The sequence below is a fragment of the Heptranchias perlo genome, chromosome 15 (assembly GCF_035084215.1).
Source record: "Heptranchias perlo isolate sHepPer1 chromosome 15, sHepPer1.hap1, whole genome shotgun sequence".
Taxonomy (NCBI): Eukaryota; Metazoa; Chordata; class Chondrichthyes; order Hexanchiformes; family Hexanchidae; genus Heptranchias; species Heptranchias perlo.
Window position 1 is genome coordinate 49,266,084 of NC_090339.1, and position 17,166 is coordinate 49,283,249.

General features: G+C 38.8%; 1 protein-coding gene and 1 long non-coding RNA gene across 4 annotated transcripts in view; one reads left to right on the plus strand and one right to left on the minus strand.

The window, feature by feature from the left end:
* The window catches only part of zdhhc15b (zinc finger DHHC-type palmitoyltransferase 15b), a 57,241-nt gene extending 47,855 nt beyond the window's left edge, over positions 1–9,386 (plus strand). For all 3 annotated transcript variants that reach the window (XM_067997186.1, XM_067997185.1, XM_067997184.1), the window contains 5 exons: positions 731–863; positions 4,137–4,263; positions 4,518–4,627; positions 6,608–6,684; positions 8,228–9,386. In XM_067997186.1, coding sequence (XP_067853287.1) covers positions 731–863; positions 4,137–4,263; positions 4,518–4,627; positions 6,608–6,654 — 417 coding nt within the window. In that variant the 3' untranslated portion in view covers positions 6,655–6,684; positions 8,228–9,386. The remainder of the gene's footprint in view (positions 1–730; positions 864–4,136; positions 4,264–4,517; positions 4,628–6,607; positions 6,685–8,227) is intronic.
* LOC137333077 (uncharacterized) lies at positions 42–13,902 on the minus strand. The gene is made up of 2 exons (XR_010965793.1): positions 12,859–13,902; positions 42–896 (listed from the first exon to the last, which is right to left on the minus strand). It is a non-coding gene; the product is annotated as an uncharacterized lncRNA (long non-coding RNA).
* Between the last annotated feature and the right edge of the window lie 3,264 nt (positions 13,903–17,166).

The following is a 17,166-nucleotide window of genomic DNA, read 5'->3' on the forward strand; positions in this document are numbered from 1 at the left end:
GACATTAATTAGTCTGATGCACAGAAACCACGCTGACATCCTTTTACTTTTCATGATTTAAAAAAATCTTTATTACAACTTGGAATTAAAATATTTTTTACATGTATATGGTACAGATTTTTTTCCTCTCAGTTTTCCCCTTCGTCTCTTGAAGGTATCATCTCTTGCTAGCATGCAGTTCCATGGATGCTGGCAAATTGCCAGTACCATGCCCTAGTGGCCATTCATCATCTGAACCTAAAAAGTGAATGTTAGCAAGCTGTTTGGCCTCAGATGGTGTCAAAGGCAGGCCCGGTCCTGTCCTCGCTCAACATTGGCTTATATACTCTATTCAGCAGGTGCCACTGGATGGATAGTGATCAGGAGTGAGAGCCCTGGCTGACTTTTCTCCCCCATCACCTTCCCCACCCAGGAGCACAGAGACCAATCATAGTACTGTAATTACTGACCAGACTAAGATCAGTTAACTCAACACAGACTGCAAATTGAACTTGGGATCTTCTCAACTGTATAGTTTAGTGCTACACCAAGTGGTGCCTTTCAGCTGATTTTATTTAATTGTCTGTTTGACTCAGAACATATGAAAATGCATAGAATAACGGTGAGATTTCCAGCATGTAATGCAGGATTTCAAATTTGAGTAATTAAGTCTTGGAAATTAGAAGCTTATTTTGATTTTCCACAACGATGGGGGACGAATTTCATTAGCTCATTTTTCTCTGATTGACAGGGTGGTCTGCCTGATGGTCGTGCAAAATTCCACGTTCTCTTTCTTCTCTTCGTGGCTGTCATGTTCTTCCTCAGCCTTATGTTCCTCCTCAGTTACCATTGTTGGTTGGTCAGTTTAAACAGATCTACGTTAGGTAAGAGTTAAGCAGTAGTTCTCCGGTATTGCTCTGTTAATGGAAGAGAGTACAGTAGGTTTGAGATACTGTTTTTGTTTTCTGCTCTTATCACTGCTAAATTGTTTTCTCCTCTTACCATTAATTAAAGAATGAATCAAATTAAAGGTTATCTTTGAAGGAGGGATGTATTTTAAGTGCTAATTCTGTGAAAAACCCCTGGCGAGACTGTTTGCGACTGACTTGTTAATGTTAACTTGGGTGGCTGTTATAGTACCTGAAGGACGCAGATGGCCCCTTATTCCTATAATTGCTATGCAATTGGAGATCCATTGTGAATTGTAGCTGAGAATTGACATCATAGAAAGTTACGGCACAGACGGAAGCCATTCGGCCCATCATGTCAGTGCCAGCTGAAAAAGAGCTATCCAGCTTAAACCCACTTTCCAGCGCTTGGTCCATAGCCCTGTAGGTTACGGCACTTCAAGTGCACATCCAAGTGATTTCTAAATGAGTTGAGGGTTTCTGCCTCTACCACCCTTTCAGGCAGTGAGTTCCAGACCCCCACCACCCTCTGGGTGAAAAAAATTCTCCTCAGCTCCTGCCCAATCCTTCTACCAATTACTTTAAATCTATGCCACCTGGTCACTGACCTCTCTGCTAAGGGAAATAGGTCCTCCCTATCCACTCTATCTAGTCCCATCATAATTTTATATACCTCAATTAAATCTCCCCTCAGCCTCCTTTGTTACAAAGAAAACAACCCCAGCCTATCCAATCTTTTCTCACAGCTAAAATTCTCCAGCCCTGGCAACATCCTCGTAAATCTCCTCTGTACCCTCTCTAGTACAATCACATCTTTCCTGTAATGTGATGACCAGAACTGTACATAGTACTCAAGCTGTAGCCTAACCAATGTTATATACAGTTCTAGCATAACTGCCCTGCTCTTATATTCTATGCCTCGGCTAATAAAGGAAAGTATCCCGTATGCCTTCTTAACCACCTTACCTATCTGTCCTGCTACCTTCAGGGATCTGTGGACATGCACTCCAAGATGCCTCACTTCCTCCACACTTCTCAGTATCCTCCCATTTATTGTGTACTCCCTTGCCTTGTTTGCCCTCCCCAAATGCATTACCTCACACTTCCCTGGATTCCATTTGCCACTTTTCTGCCCACCTGACTACTCCATTGATATCTTCCTGCAGTCTACAGCTTTCTTCCTCACTATCAACCGCACGGCCAATTTTTGTATCATCTGCAAACTTCTTGATCAAGCCCCCCACATTCAAGTCCAAATCATTAATATATACCACAAAAAGCAAGGGACCTGGTACTGAGCCTTGCGGGACCCCACTAGAAACAGCCTTCCAGTTGCAAAAGCACCCATCAGCCATCACTCATTGCTTCCTGCCACTGAGCCAATTTTGGATCCAACAAGCCACTTCCCTTGGATCCCATGGGCTTTTACATTTTTGGCCAGTCTGTCATGTGGGACCTTGTCAAAAGCCTTGCTAAAATCCATGTATTACACCAAACGCATTGCCCTCATCCACCGCCCCCCCACCCCCCAACCAGGTTACCTGCTCAAAAAATTCAATCAAGTTAGTCAGACACGACCTTCCCTTAACAAATCCATGCTGACTGTCCTTGATTAACCCAAGTCTTTCTAAATGACTATTTATACTGTCCCTCAGAATCGATTCCAATAATTTGCCCACCACTGAGGATTGACTGACTGGCCTGTAATTACTCGGTCTATCTCTCTCCCTTTTTAAACAACGGTACAACATTAGCAGTTCTCCAATCTGCCGGCACCATGCCTGTAGCCAGGGAGGATTGGAAAATGATGGTCAGAGCCTCCGCTATTTGCTCCCTTGCTTCTGTTAGCAACCTGGGATACACTTCATCCGGGCCTGGCGATTTATCTACTTTCAAAAATGCTAAATGCCTTTATACTTTCTCTCTCACTATGTTTATCCCATCTGATATTTCACACTCCTCCTCAACTATAATCTCTGCGCCGTCCCCCTCTTTTGTGAAGACATGATATCATTGTCATGGAGCTGATGGATGATACTATCTTTAAGGAACTTGCTTAAACTTCAAGGGGAAAACATTGTTATAACCCAGGCACCTTCCCTGATCTCAGTCCTATTTCATTGTGATACTACACATGTCAGAGATAGTAAAATTCTATTAGTAGCACTTGCATGTGTACCACCTAAGTCTGTGGTTTTCCAAGAGTTTGACAAAAGAGGCTGGAGGGACAATCAATTCCATTTGTATATATTGTAAATTTGTTTTTGCTTCTGTGTGCTATTTTATCTGCAAATAAATCTGGAATGGTAATTTAGCCTGTATACATGCCTAGCAATGTGGTATTTTCCACCATGCAAAGCAATGGGATTATAGTGGGCATTCTACATATTCTTATGTAGGCAAATTACCGTGCTGAAAGTTTGTTATTTGATGTGGGTTATAGTAACGCAAATATGGCAGAGCTAAGGACGCAAGTTTCAGTTCTGAGGAGACTCGGTCTGTTTATGCAAACTGTAATCTATCTGCTTACACAAGTAACGGTGTTGGTAAGGGCCCGAACTGTAACATAACTAGCAGTAACATTGTATCTGTTTCTCACTGAGCTTCTCTTTTCTGTATAATATTGAGTCAGCCTGCAGTAACACTTCTCCAATGTTAAGACTGAACTCTTCCTTCATAAAAAGGAAGAAATAAAATAATACCAGAGAGCAAATGTACAGTGGATTGGTAGAGTGTGGCTTTGCATAGTGTGACTTCTCACATGATCAGTTCTTATTTTGGTGTGGGCTGGGTGCAGAAAAGAAGGAAGAGGCACTGAGAGGAGAGGCCGGCAATGCCATTCCTCCACCCCATTCAAGGATGTATCATTGGAGGCCAATTGTATTGATCTGGGATCCAGCAGCCTGTGAGCACTCTCAGCTGAGGAATGGTGCATGTGGAGGAGGCAGAAATCAACTTTTAAAAAGTGGGGGTAAAATAGAAAACCAACAGTAAAGAAAAATACCAATATTAAAAAGTAAAAGCTACACTTCATGTGGAACAGTCAGTGTTATTACCAGCTTGATCATCTTGTTTTACCAAAATATAGACAGAGCAGCTCCAAGAACTGAGCAATTTTCCATCTGTTTGGCTAGCTACCAGCTATCTGTAATAACTGGCTGCTCTTTCAAAGCACGTACCATCAGATTGCTTTTGAAAGTGAGACAGTGCAGTGGAATTTTTCCTTATTTGCTTTTTTTTACCTTCTAGAGGCCTTTTCAGCACCAGTATTTCAGCACGGTCCAGATAAAAATGCTTTTAACCTTGGTGTGTGGAAAAATTTAACGCAAGTATTTGGACAAAAAAGGAAGCACTGGCTGCTGCCCATTTTTACCAGGTACTGTCTTCTTGGGTTTTATTTTATCTATCAGACTTTAATTACTGATGTGCATTTGTAATATTGTATGCAATTTTAATCCTGACACAATCAGAGATAACATAATAGGAGTGTGCAAGGTCACTGGTGGAGGGGTCCAAGCAAATGTGCCCCCTCCCCCCATGACTGAATTATATGGTCTTTAGCGAAAGCTTCCTTAAATGCCAAATTCAATCTGTACAAATATTTTTGAATTTTTTAAAATTCATTTTCAGTGTTGGAGATGGACATTTCTTCCCCATGAGGTCACAGTCAGAGAGTCACAATCCATTACTGTCGAATGAGGAGCACTGGGACGAGGGTGAATCAGATGTCGAATACTCTGGTAAGATGATCAGATTCTTGCCTTAATGATAGAAATCATCCTTTCTGATGTGTCAAGTGGGAAACTTTATTACAAATGTATTGTTCTGGTACAGTTGCTTTGGAGATAAGTTGGACTGCAAATTACATTTAATGTTCAGCCAGCTCCTTTAGGAATGCTTCAGAATAATGGCATTATCCTTGAGTGTTTATCTGCAGAATACAGCCTTGCATCTAATAGACTATTTAAGGATCATATTGGGGTACTGGGAGTTGAATAATGAAACATTATGTTTCTATACTTGATTCAGGAGAACACTCAGACAGCAGCAGCCCCAAGTTGGGAGCTAGCCCACCTCACAGTTAGTCGGTGTTGCCGCCCGCGCGCGCTCGCTCGCCCCGTCGCGGCCTCTTGAGATGGTTATAAAGCAATCAACACCAGCAGCATATGGAATCCTCTTTAATAAATGTGCATAACAGATTGGGGATCATGCCCATTTATATTTCTTGGCTTTTTAGGAAATAAAATATATTTTCCATTTTTGGACATCCATAGAAATTACAATATGGAATATCCCTTTGCAGATTCATTTGGTCATTTAAAGAATTAACTATACTTACTATTTTGATATCCAGCAAATTTCAACACCTATATTAAAGTCATTGATATACAGAGAACAGAAGTGGTCCATGAACTGAACTCTATGGGACATTGCTACCCTCTTCCAACCACTCTGAAAAACTGCCTATAACTGCTATTCTCTGTTTTGTCCTTTCTAATCAATTTTAATCCAGTTTGCTATCCTCCCCATAATTCCATACCTCTTAATTTTCTCTAGTAATCTCCCGTGTGCCACCTTGTCAAAGGCTTTCTTAAAGTCCATGTTCACTACATCAACTGCATTGTCCCATCCACCATGTCTGTTACCTCCTCAAAGAACTCCCACGTTTATCAAGCCTGATCTTCCCTTTTGAGATCTGTGCTAGCTGCTTCTAATTATTTTTTCTTTAGGTAATAATTCCATCCTTAATTCGAGACTAAAATTTTTCCCTACCACAGACGTTAGCTAACTTGCCTGTAATTACCTGGATTAGCTTCGTAAGCATTAGCATCAAGTGGGTTCACTTTACTCTGTCTCGTAATGTAAGATAGCGCACTTGTGAACTTTTCCATTTCCCGCACCAGCCATCATGATGTGGTGGCCAATTTATGTCAAATTGTGAGCAGTTTTGTGTTAGACACTGCTGCCCTCTAGGAATTGGGCTGAGATTTCACATAGGGTCCTTGTAACTGGTAAACAGAGGAGAATTTTTCCATTAGCTTGGGTGGATCCCAGTAGTGAAAGGAATCAATGCACACTCCAGTTCTCCAATAAACATGTTGTCATTTTTTTGCTAAACTTTATCAATTTAAACTCAATCGTCCATTAGCCTCCGTGAGCTTAGGCAAAGGTTGCAGAATTTTTGCCAGATATTGAAGGCTGAAATTAAGAAAGAATAATCAAAGTGTCGCCTCCAGATGGTTCATGCGGTAAATGTGCCGCTTGGCATGGTACAGAGCCAAATAGGAAGGCTTCAGCTTTGATCCCTGTTCTGTGATGATTTTGAGTGGTCAGGGTTAACTACAATTGGCCACGGTGTCCTCAGGCTGAAGAAGGAGAAAACATAAACCAGTTTTCCAGCTCCCGATTGCTTTCTCTGCTGGAAATGTATGTGTATAAACATTGAATGAGGATAAGATAGTTTCACGTGTTTTGCCCTTCATGGTCAAGCGACTTACTCACACATGAAGAATAGCTGCTTGACTGGTACTGGAAGGAGAAAATTGGGGTGTGGGGGGGGGGAGAATAATTAAAGTAAAGATATTTGTGTATTGTAATATTCAATATAATGTGCTTATATTCAATATAAACCTATAGAAAACACATGGAAATTATGTTTTTCTTTTAAAAAGTAATCAATTATTTGTTTTCTCTGAAACGTAACATTTTTTTCCCTTTAGCAACTGCAAGTGGAAGTACCTCTGTGACTGTAGAAATGGAGACCTAGCTGACCTCTGGTGCAGTTTAGCTCTCACAGGTCAGTGTCCTGGAGCCCCAGTCATTTTCACTGATTGCAGTTTTCTATTGTAGTTCATTAGGAGGATAGAAGCAAAAATGTAGTTCATCCTGGAATGTACTAGTTCCTGGTGTTTTCGAATAAAAAGTAGTTTAGCAGTCTTATACTTGCTACCGAAACATGTAAGTGACATGTGAGATTGACAAATGTAAGGATATTTTGAGACTTAGACAATGAGAAAGTGTAATGAGGTCAACAAAATATATCCTGCAGATTAATTAGAATTGTTATATGGTGAAGCTGCAGCATAAAGTGTGCTTTTATGTCACGACAGCTTCCCAATCCAAAATGGACGGTAAGGGGGAAGCTGGTCAATGGAGGTTCCTTCCCACAAGTAGGCAAGCAAAATTGAGTCACCCCAGGCTACTGTTCAGCAATTTGCTCTTAGCTGGTCATAAAGCATCATTAGCAATCACCTTGGAAAAGCATATGGGGTAGAGTATATTCCTTAAGAAAGGCAGAGCATTAACATGTGCATCAACGAGCAAGGTTACATCTTGCTTTTTTTGAGTTCAGGTCATAGCTGAACAGATGCCCAGTACTTCCACATCGGAAGAGAGTCACCCAGGTCATTCTTGCAAGCCTGTTAGTGACCACTTTGAGTATTATTGGGAAAGGCTTGGAATCAGTTTTCTTTTCCCTTTCAACTGAGATGTGCTGCGTGGCACAAGAAACTCCAATTGGTGAGAATAGAAAGATTCTGTAATACGCAAGCAATATTATTTATTTTGTTAAGATTTGAAGATTCAGAAGTCCAAATTTACAATTCATTAATCTAATGGTTTTAAAATTAATCGAGGGAAGCTGCCCTGGTGGTTCATGATGTGGCACTAAGCCCTGCAGATGAAAAAAGCCCCAGGTTAAATTCATGGTCTATGCTGATCTCATCTGGGAGAACAGTTTCACAATTGGACTCTGTGCACCTAGGGCTCAGCTGATGTTTCTGCTTTTGATTATTATCCAGGGACCCCCCTCTCCCCCCCATGCTGGACATACACCAGTGTGGCTATCTGACAAGGACAGGATTGGGCTCATAGTCTCCATTGTCAAAGAGCCATCCAACACTGTACAGACTTCCACATTTGATTAGGTACTGGAGAACGACTTTGCCCACCAAATTGTACCCCAGAGTGTGTCTAAACTTTCAGGATCAGAGGTAAGGGGGAATAATTGGTGGAGAAGAAGAACAGTGTCTGGACTAAGTTTTCTCTTTTAAATGCTAAAACTGGCCTTGAAGCTGCTGACAAATTACACTACTTCATACTGTCTTTGATTATGTATCAATGTGAATCATTTTAATGCCTACCAAGCATACAGCTCTGAACCTTACCATAGTTTATCTGCAATACTATGACAAGGCTCAAAAATCTTTGATTTATTTACTGATTGATAGATCACCTCCATAAACAAAGGAGATTGTTTCTAAGTAATGTTAAATAATGGTAAATAATTTATCAAAAATTATTTCACCTATTCTTGATATCAGTTATTGCCATCTTTTCAGGTCATTCCCAGAGGCCACGGTATTTGATGTGCAAATGAGAGAACCAAAGATACTTGAGGGTCTTCAACATACGAGATGGAACTGAGTATTACATGCCTTACGTCAGGCAGTCTCCTGAAGATCTTTTCCATAGATAATGTACATATAGGCTTTGGTTCATGAACAATTGCATTTTCTTGTGGGGGGTGGGGTGGGTGGGGAGGGAATCGCTGTAAATTCAGTTACAAACTGGGTACCCACGAACACGGACTTTGATGTAAATAATGTGTGTGTGAATGAGGCTGTATCACAGATACCTAAAACCAACTTTGGGATTAATTTAACATTGACGTGCTGTATTTAACTCATTAGGGCAAAGTGCTAAACAAAAGTGTTCCTTGCATTAAAATTGCACGGGTAAGGTACAAATATAGAACTGTCAAATGGAAAAAACTGTGCTGTCTGTTCAACCATGTGTTCGAACAAAAGCAATGGATTGTTTACTGTGTTTATATGAATTAAGTAATTTCAAACCAGGTCATTTTTTAAAAAGTGTTTTTAAAATATGTTTAGAAGATTCTTGAATTTAGCTAGTTTTTTTGATATGTTTGTAATGTGATGTACATATTTTTTTTAACTACTAATTTGCCCTCAAAATTAAAATTAACTATAATAAAATTACTCCAATGAGGGACCAAAGATTGGTAAAGCAGTATCTGCTCAAAGTTTGAGCCACTCTCAAACCTAAGGAAAGCTGAATTATCTGCTTGGTAGTGCGCTCATGCCAGTGTTAATCTTTCACATTATAGCGCAGTGACCAGTCCAGTTTTCGTTGTAGTTCCATTAAGGTGTGATTTCCTTTTTCTCCTAACCTTAATTTTGCGCTATAGAAATGACTAATAAAAATCTACAGTAAAATTTCTCTCGATCTTCATCCGCATCCAAAAAAAGTTCATCAATTCGAGTCTGTACCCTGTTGCATTTTTCCACCCCTAAAACGTCATCATTTGTTCCCTGCTCTTTCTCCCTGTGCATTCTTCAATTGGTGAGGACCAGTCATGGTTGAGAGTTTGCTACCTGTTTACGTTTTATTTTAAATATATATTTAAATTCAGGAAAGAAATTAACTGTTGAAACAAAGGTATGTAAATCTTTTATATTAAAAAGTACAAGTCCTTAAGAGCGGTTGAATTTTTGGCTGCCTAGAAATTGATATATTGAGTAATCTGACTGAAGTTAGTGGGTATTACTGGGGGAACTTTGTAACATCTTTTCCAGGTTCCAGTTATGACTTGTGTTCTCATTTTGTGGCTTTTGAATTTCCTGAATTTTGACTTGTGGAGGGTTTCTGACTGCAAGTAAGCCTTCTGAGCCCAAAGTGCTGAGGTTAAGACAGAGCAAGCTGCTTGAACCGGAGGGATGTGTCGTGGGCTTGCATCATCCCCAGCAACATCGAGGAATAACTGCTGCTAGCTTCTGGGACATTAATCCACAAAGGAAAAATAACATGCTTGTAGATTTCAAAATTTTTTTTTTAAAGGGGGGTAAAGTATTAAAGCACTGAGCAGCTTGCATCCTTGACATGCAAGTCAGGTTTAAAAAAAACCAATTATTTATATCAGTGGGGTTTAGTGAATCCACTTTCTACAGTTAAAATGTAATTCTTAGAAGTATCGCTAGCATTTGCCCAATTATTTGCTTTATTGCCAGATCATTCAAGTACACTATTTAATCATTTTCCTTTTGTCCTGGTCAACATTTATCCCTCAAACAACACCTAAAACAGATTGTCTAGTCATTTATTTCATTGCTGTTTGTGGAAGCTTGCTGTGCGCAAATTGGCTGCCGTGTTTCCTACATTACAACAGTGACTACACTTCAAAAGTGCTTCATTGGCTGTAAAGTACTTTGGGACGACCTGAAGTCGTGGAAGGCGCTATATAAATGCAACTTCGTCCTTTCTCTATTTTCCTTTTTATAGATTCTATAACTGACCAACCTGAATTAGAGGATTCACTGTGAACTTCCAAGATTGTAATAGAGACAGGATTATGAACACCTTTGTATACAACAAAATGGTGTAAAACTGGCCCTTGTTGCCTAACAAGAACACGTTCCCTCTCTGGCCATTCGATGCAAAGCCGTATGGCAATCGAGGCAATGGTAATGCAAGGAAATTGGATTTCTAATAAGAAAATTACAGGAAACTGCATATATTAAAAAAAACATCTGGAAGTTTGCTGCCCACCATAACACAACCATGGGATTTTTCAGATACTATAAATGCTCTCTCAGCTCTGCTCTTCATTTTATTTGTCAGAACCTATTGGCGGTGTTGTACCTTCTCTTATTTTCAAATGTGTTGCAGATATGTATTTAAAAGCGCTTTCCTGTCATAGGCTAAACCACTTTACTGTGAACCAATCAATGACCATATTGCAAATATTGAAATAGTTAGGTTGTAAATAGTCCTGTTATTTTTTTAAACTGATGAATGATATATGTAGAAATCCAAACTGATTCTTACAATAGGTATTTAAAAAAAAGTACAAGTTTAGCAAAGTGGAAGTAATTGTGAGGCTTACGTCTGAGAACTCTATTTGGTAACCCTAAGATTTGCTTATTGCAATGTGACACCTATGCAATGTGCACACACAAGTTCTGGTCCCTGCTGTTTGCCTGATGTTTAAGCAGCTTTGATAAATACACCAAACTTTCACAAATCTTCAGTACACCATTAAAAACAAGACTACAGGTTTGTCCTACAGTGGAGCCCATTTTTAAAAAAAAGCAGTGTTGCAATGTTAAGACGGGCTCAGTTCCAGGAACAGTCTTTTCTGAAAACTGCACTGTAATGCTATGAAAACTTCACACTCCAGCAGACATTATCATCTATTGCAATTTAAACACCTTTGATACAGTTTTTCAGCTATATGATGACTTCACCGAGCCCTCTGATTTGTAAGAGCAATTTTTCTGTGACATTGCCACTTTTAAGGTAAGTTTCAACATGTTGACAGAGAAAAATGGTTTTAAGCAAGGCTGGGTTGTTAGAAATCTCCACGGGATTTTAATAACTGAAAATGTTCATGAAATCCTGATCCTTTTCTGCTACTACAGCATAAGTAATGGGTGTACTTGTTGAATCCTGTTACAGAATGTTTCAATGATTAGGAACACCTAGTGGCAGGAAGAAGGGTATTTAAAAATTGTGACTAGAGATTTTTGACAGTGGAGGAGGATCTTAAATGATCCTGGACTTGCGTTTGGGGGATAGACAATTTGGTCTTCGTAAAAGAACTGCACATCAATATTTTTGAACAATTATATTTTAATAGATTACTCTCAATGTTTTTGTGCCACTGTATATTTGGTTTTATACAAGCTTTGATTTTTATAGTAGTTTATCTTGATTTTCAGACAGTCCATTTCTTTCCCACACCCCCACCCCAAAATTTTTTTTTTTAAAGAAAGTGCAAGTAAAATAATTCTGGAATGTGAAATATTCCAAACTTAGAACATTTCTTTATAGCAGTATGGAGAAATACAAGTGGAAATACAATACTTATTTCCACTAATATAATTGCAGTGATAGAGCGAAAGCTTTAATTGATTTTCCAATGCTGACAAAGCACTTACTCAATATAATAACTTTTGAATATGAAAAGTTAATACAAGTGTCTAAAACAAGCCATGACTGTTCGTAGCTTGTTGTAATTAGTATCTCCATCAGTGAGCTGCCATAATCCACTGACTCTTATTAGTTAATTATTTGGTAACTTGCAGATATTTTTACCATATCGCAGAGCTGTCAGAGACCATCCACTGCAAATTAAACTGGAACAGAATGATGTCATGCTAAGCAAGTGGGAGACATTATTTGTTACCAAACATAACTTTCCTGAGTGTCTTTATGAAATGGGTTACGAAGTAAAGCATAAGTGGGTTTTGTCATACAGCTGATAAGAAAGCCCTTGAATTTGTGTGCTTGCTTCTCATTCATTGGTTCCCATGCAGCGTTATAGATAGCAATAACCTGGGTGAGGTCAGAATGTATATTTGGTCTATGGTAAGTGTAATAAAATACTGCCTTTTTAATAACTTGATATATTGCTGTTATTTTCTATTTATTTATCTGCAAATAAATTATCCTTCAGTTATTTCTGTTTTGCAAGGGGTTCAGATCAACTTGCAACTAGACTATTGAACACAAGCCTTAAAAGACTCACTTTCACTCACACTCCCTCTCCCTCTCTCCTCTCTCCCCTCTCCTCCCCAATTAGAAAATGTCCTCTTTATCTAATTACTCCTATGTAAATTATCAAGAACTAGAGTGAAATTCTTGCTGTTTTTACTCAAAAACAAAAGTTGTGATCAATATAAAATGGAAACCTCTTTTGTATTGGCATCACTAAAATTATTGACTGGAGAAATTTCATCACCACCAGTTTACAAGTGCCATTTGCTTGTTGCATTTCCTAGAAATGCCCAGGAAGTTAAGACATTAATCCATCTCTAATTGTAGTAGTTTTACACTGGGGAACTACATGGGTGTGCAACTGACCAATTTGAGATCATCGGGGCTTTTTGCCATAATAGTAGGAAGTTTGTAAAATTTATTTAGTGACGCTGGTTATAATTTAAATACTTACGAAAATCTAATCAGCATTCCTCAAAAAGAATTCCAAGTGACGATGTATAAAAATGGAGAGACTGTTCCATTTCTTCTTCATCTGCCAGTTGGGAATTAGATCAGCACAGGCTAGTTTCTATATAAAACATAGAAAAGCTAGCAGAATAAATCTGCCCATTAAAGGAATGGACCTGGCCAGTGTCCATTACACTGAATGAGGGATGATGTTGCCCATTGTCCATTAGGCTGTGTGGGAATGAAGCAGTTCCTGTTAAGTAAACATCCTATTGTCCATAGCTGTCAACTTCAAGAAAACATTAGAAAATGTATGATCGTTAAACTTGGGGAGCTGTATTTATTTTGAAGAGTGACAAACATCAAACGAGATTACGATTTTAAACCAAAGTGAGTGAAAGTGCAGTTATGTTTTGGCAGGGTACCCATTTGCTGACATACTGCAAGAAGCTTGGAAATTGATTTGCTATTGGTTTATCACCATGGCCTTTTGTGACATGAATATTTGGTGGTAAAGAAAATAGTAGAAAATATGGTGCTCACAGGGGTATCCTTATCCTTTGTCTTAAGGAGAGCTTACTTGGTATTTTATGACTAGGTAACTCAATTATATCACACTGAACTATCATTTAACATGATTTGAAACCTTACAGATTCCAGATACTGCTTAACTATCTCACTATTTGGTCCTGAGTTTTTCTTTTGATTTTAATTTTCCTTAAGTGCTTTAAACTGTTAAAACCTCAACATTCCTTGGTAGCTGCAGCAGTTGAATATCAGACTCAGAGTCAGGGTCCACTTGTTCATATTGCTGGTTGACTGCCCTCAAAAGGATCAGTTTTGTAAATACTTCACTGGTCCCATCGATCGAACCATTCTCTTGAAGGTAGAGATGTAGAAAATGCTTGTCTTGCCATAACAGCAGAAGTATGCCTTCAGTTTGTCAGTTGTGAAACTACAGAGAATTTGTAGAGAATTCTGTCAGCCAAACCACCCCTTAGCTACATCATTAAATAAATTTAAAACAGAAATAGACAGTTTCCTAGAAGTAAAGGGAATTAGGGGTTACGGGGAGCGGGCAGGAAATTGGACATGAATTTAGATTTGAGGTTAGGATCAGATCAGCCATGATCTTATTGAATGGCGGAGCAGGCTCGAGGGGCCGATTGGCCTACTCCTGCTCCTATTTCTTATGTTCTTAGCTGAAGGAATAAGTGTAGTGATGGGAGGCACCAGAGAAGAGGGAGAATATTTTTTTTAATTATATCCATTTGAGGTCAATCTGCATTGACCTCAATTGTGTGATTAGCTGAAATCAGTAGCACTCCCAAAATAAAGACCTGCTACAAAAAAAACATTGTTCCTGGCACATTCAGGTGGAAAGTTCATTGAACTGAACTATAAAGCAATCCATTTATTGCTGTACGTGGGGATTTTGACCTGCAGCAACTTTTAAAACTGTTTGTGAATTGGACTGCATTTAGGCAAACCTCAGATTCTGTGGCAATTATTCAACACTTGCAAACAATATTTTACAAGAAATGTGTTTTTTCTAATGTTTGTTTTAATTTGATATGCTGTGATTTTTCACAAAACATGTACCCAATTGTTTGCATGTAGCGTACACTTGTTTATAATGTGCACCTGGGTTTCCAGCTCATTTTTCAATGTAACGTAATGTGCAATGTGTGTGAAAAATTACAGCAATCAGTCTCTTTCCCACTCCTTTATTCCATTCTCAGCCAGCTTGCTCTAATGTCTTCAGCAGCCAATTTAGCCAAAAAAACAAGTAGTTTCTATACTTGTGCATAAAGAAATTACTAGGGCAGTCGTCATGCTTGTAGAGAATTACTTTTTCATGAATGTTTAGTTTTTTTTAATGTAGAGTAACCACTGACGTTACCATCCAGAGTGGATGTATTGTAGGATACTACCCAGTCAGAAGGGTCTCCCGAAATGGGAGTAGTCAGCTGGGGAAAACATGAGGAGGGGGAGCACTTAAATGAGTCAAAGTTGTATAGAAAGTGAAGCAGATATTATTGTACCATGTCATTGATGCAGCAAAATCGCCCTTCTGAGAGAGATGAAAAGGTGAGCAGTTTGTTTTTAGTTTAGAACTGCCCAGGCCATCACCAGTAGGCACTATTCATATCTGTACAGCAATTGCTTTGGAGGGGTTAAAATTAAATCTGGTATTTTTTTTTAAGTGACTTGCCATGCCTCAGCCTGCCATCATCACCATGTTTGAACCTGCCACAAAAATCGTGTTTTTAATCGAGGATTTCTGGCTTGCAAGACCAACATTCCTGACCATTCCTTTAAACAAAAGCCGGCGTCTGATATTACAACTGAAAGTAGCTCCCAAACTTGTTACCTGCAACGTATCACCATCTCTGCTGTTAAGGCGTCTAGGCTGCATATTCAACCAACGTAGGGGACAGGACCAAGACTTTTGAATGAAACTGCACCCAGTGACTGCTAATCCCAGTACTGACATGTGTATTGAGTTCTCACCCACCTTACATTATCCTAGTTTACTAATGTGTTTCCTAAAATAAGAAATTTGATTTGGATAAATGGATGCTAGCCAACTCTGAAAACTACAGCTGCTTAATCTCATTTTGGAAAATGATTGAATATACCAAAAAGGTTTGTCTTTTATCATAGAATGATACAGCACAGGCAGCCATTCAGCCCATTGTGCCTATGCTGGCTTATAGTATTAGTTGAGTTGTGTGACAATCAAGAGCGACAAACCATAACTCCCAATACATGTTATGCCATACCTAGTTTATGATTATATTAAGTATCATTTGGAGTTTATTTCATGTGACTGAGTTCCAAACAGCTCCGCTAACTAAAGTAGATTTCTTCAGAGAATTCCCTTTGCCCTGACAAGTGGAACTTTTTTTCCTAGCTCCACAGAAAACCTAAACTCCTTTCTTTATCATTTCCTTGTTTGGGCTGTCCCAAGATATTTTGCAGTGCTTTACCAACATTGTCCTTGAGGTTCAATTCCTACTCTGTTCTGGTGCATTGTCATCTTGTACTTTTTAAAGTGTATTAAACTGAAAAAGACTGTGTTGGAAAAAAAAACACTTTAATGATACCTGTGCTTTTAAAATGGCTGATCAGTCTGAACATGAACTATGCAGTACTTTTTTTCCCCACTTACTACTTCTTTTTCCCACTTACTACTTCTGTAAAGAAGCTGTGAAAATTCTTTTAAACTTTTAACTGGCATGTCCACAGTTCTCTGCAATCGTCCCCTGTTGAGATGATCATTTTGATTTAAAACGATGAGTGGAGAGCCGGAGATCTCCTCTATTTGGCTGCAACATCCAAATAATTGCTGATCTGGTCCATGTGATTAGGCACTGTCAGCATTTGAGATAAAAAGCCCAGTCATTATCAAACTGATACCAAATCGGCTGGGGTTTTTATTTCTAATCTAGCATCCGTTACGTGCTATAGAATAATGTATCAGCAAAGGAGTTGTGTACAAATAGCCTTTCATCCCATTTGCTTGTCATTCCGTCCTGTCACAGTGCAGAAAAATAGATGTTTTTTTTTAAAAATCTTATGTACAAGGTCTTGCATCTGCCATGTATTTCTGTGCCGGGGCTCTAGCACTTTATTTTTCCTCTCAGTTGCCCTATTTAGTGCCCCCAAATTGCAGTATTTTGAGTGTGTTATTAATGTAAGTGTATCATCATCATGCAGTTTCACTGATAACAATCCCGATTATATTTCCCAATTTTCCTCTCTGTCTTCACGTGTCCCTAAACAATGCAAGGATGTTCCTCGTCCACAGTGATTATTTTTCATTAAACTTGTATGTCTATGCCAATGAAAGGATTAATGTTTTTTCATGGGGTTTTTACTGCACTTTGTAATGCATTCAGTAATATGTCCGTTGAAATCTTTATTATTGTAAGAATGTGTTTACAAGAATAAATGTTTTTTAATAAGTGGACTTTTAACACTTACTGAGCTGCAGTCAAATCTATTTGCCATAGGTATAATGAAACTAAAGTTTAAGCGTGTTACAAAGCAGGAACACACTAAAAAACTAGGCTGATGGTTCGAGCAGTTTGTCAGCCTCCTGCATCAGTGCACTCAGGTAACATGTGTTCATAATTATTGGTCTAAATATAAATTTACATTAAACAACTTGTATTTGTGCTGTGCTTTTCACAGGAGAAGGAAGGAAGAAAAAAAAACAAATAGATATGGAATGGTTGGGAGAAAGATTGGGAGGGGTGACCAAAAGATTGGTTGAAAAGATAGGTTTTGAGAAGGAAGAGGAGAG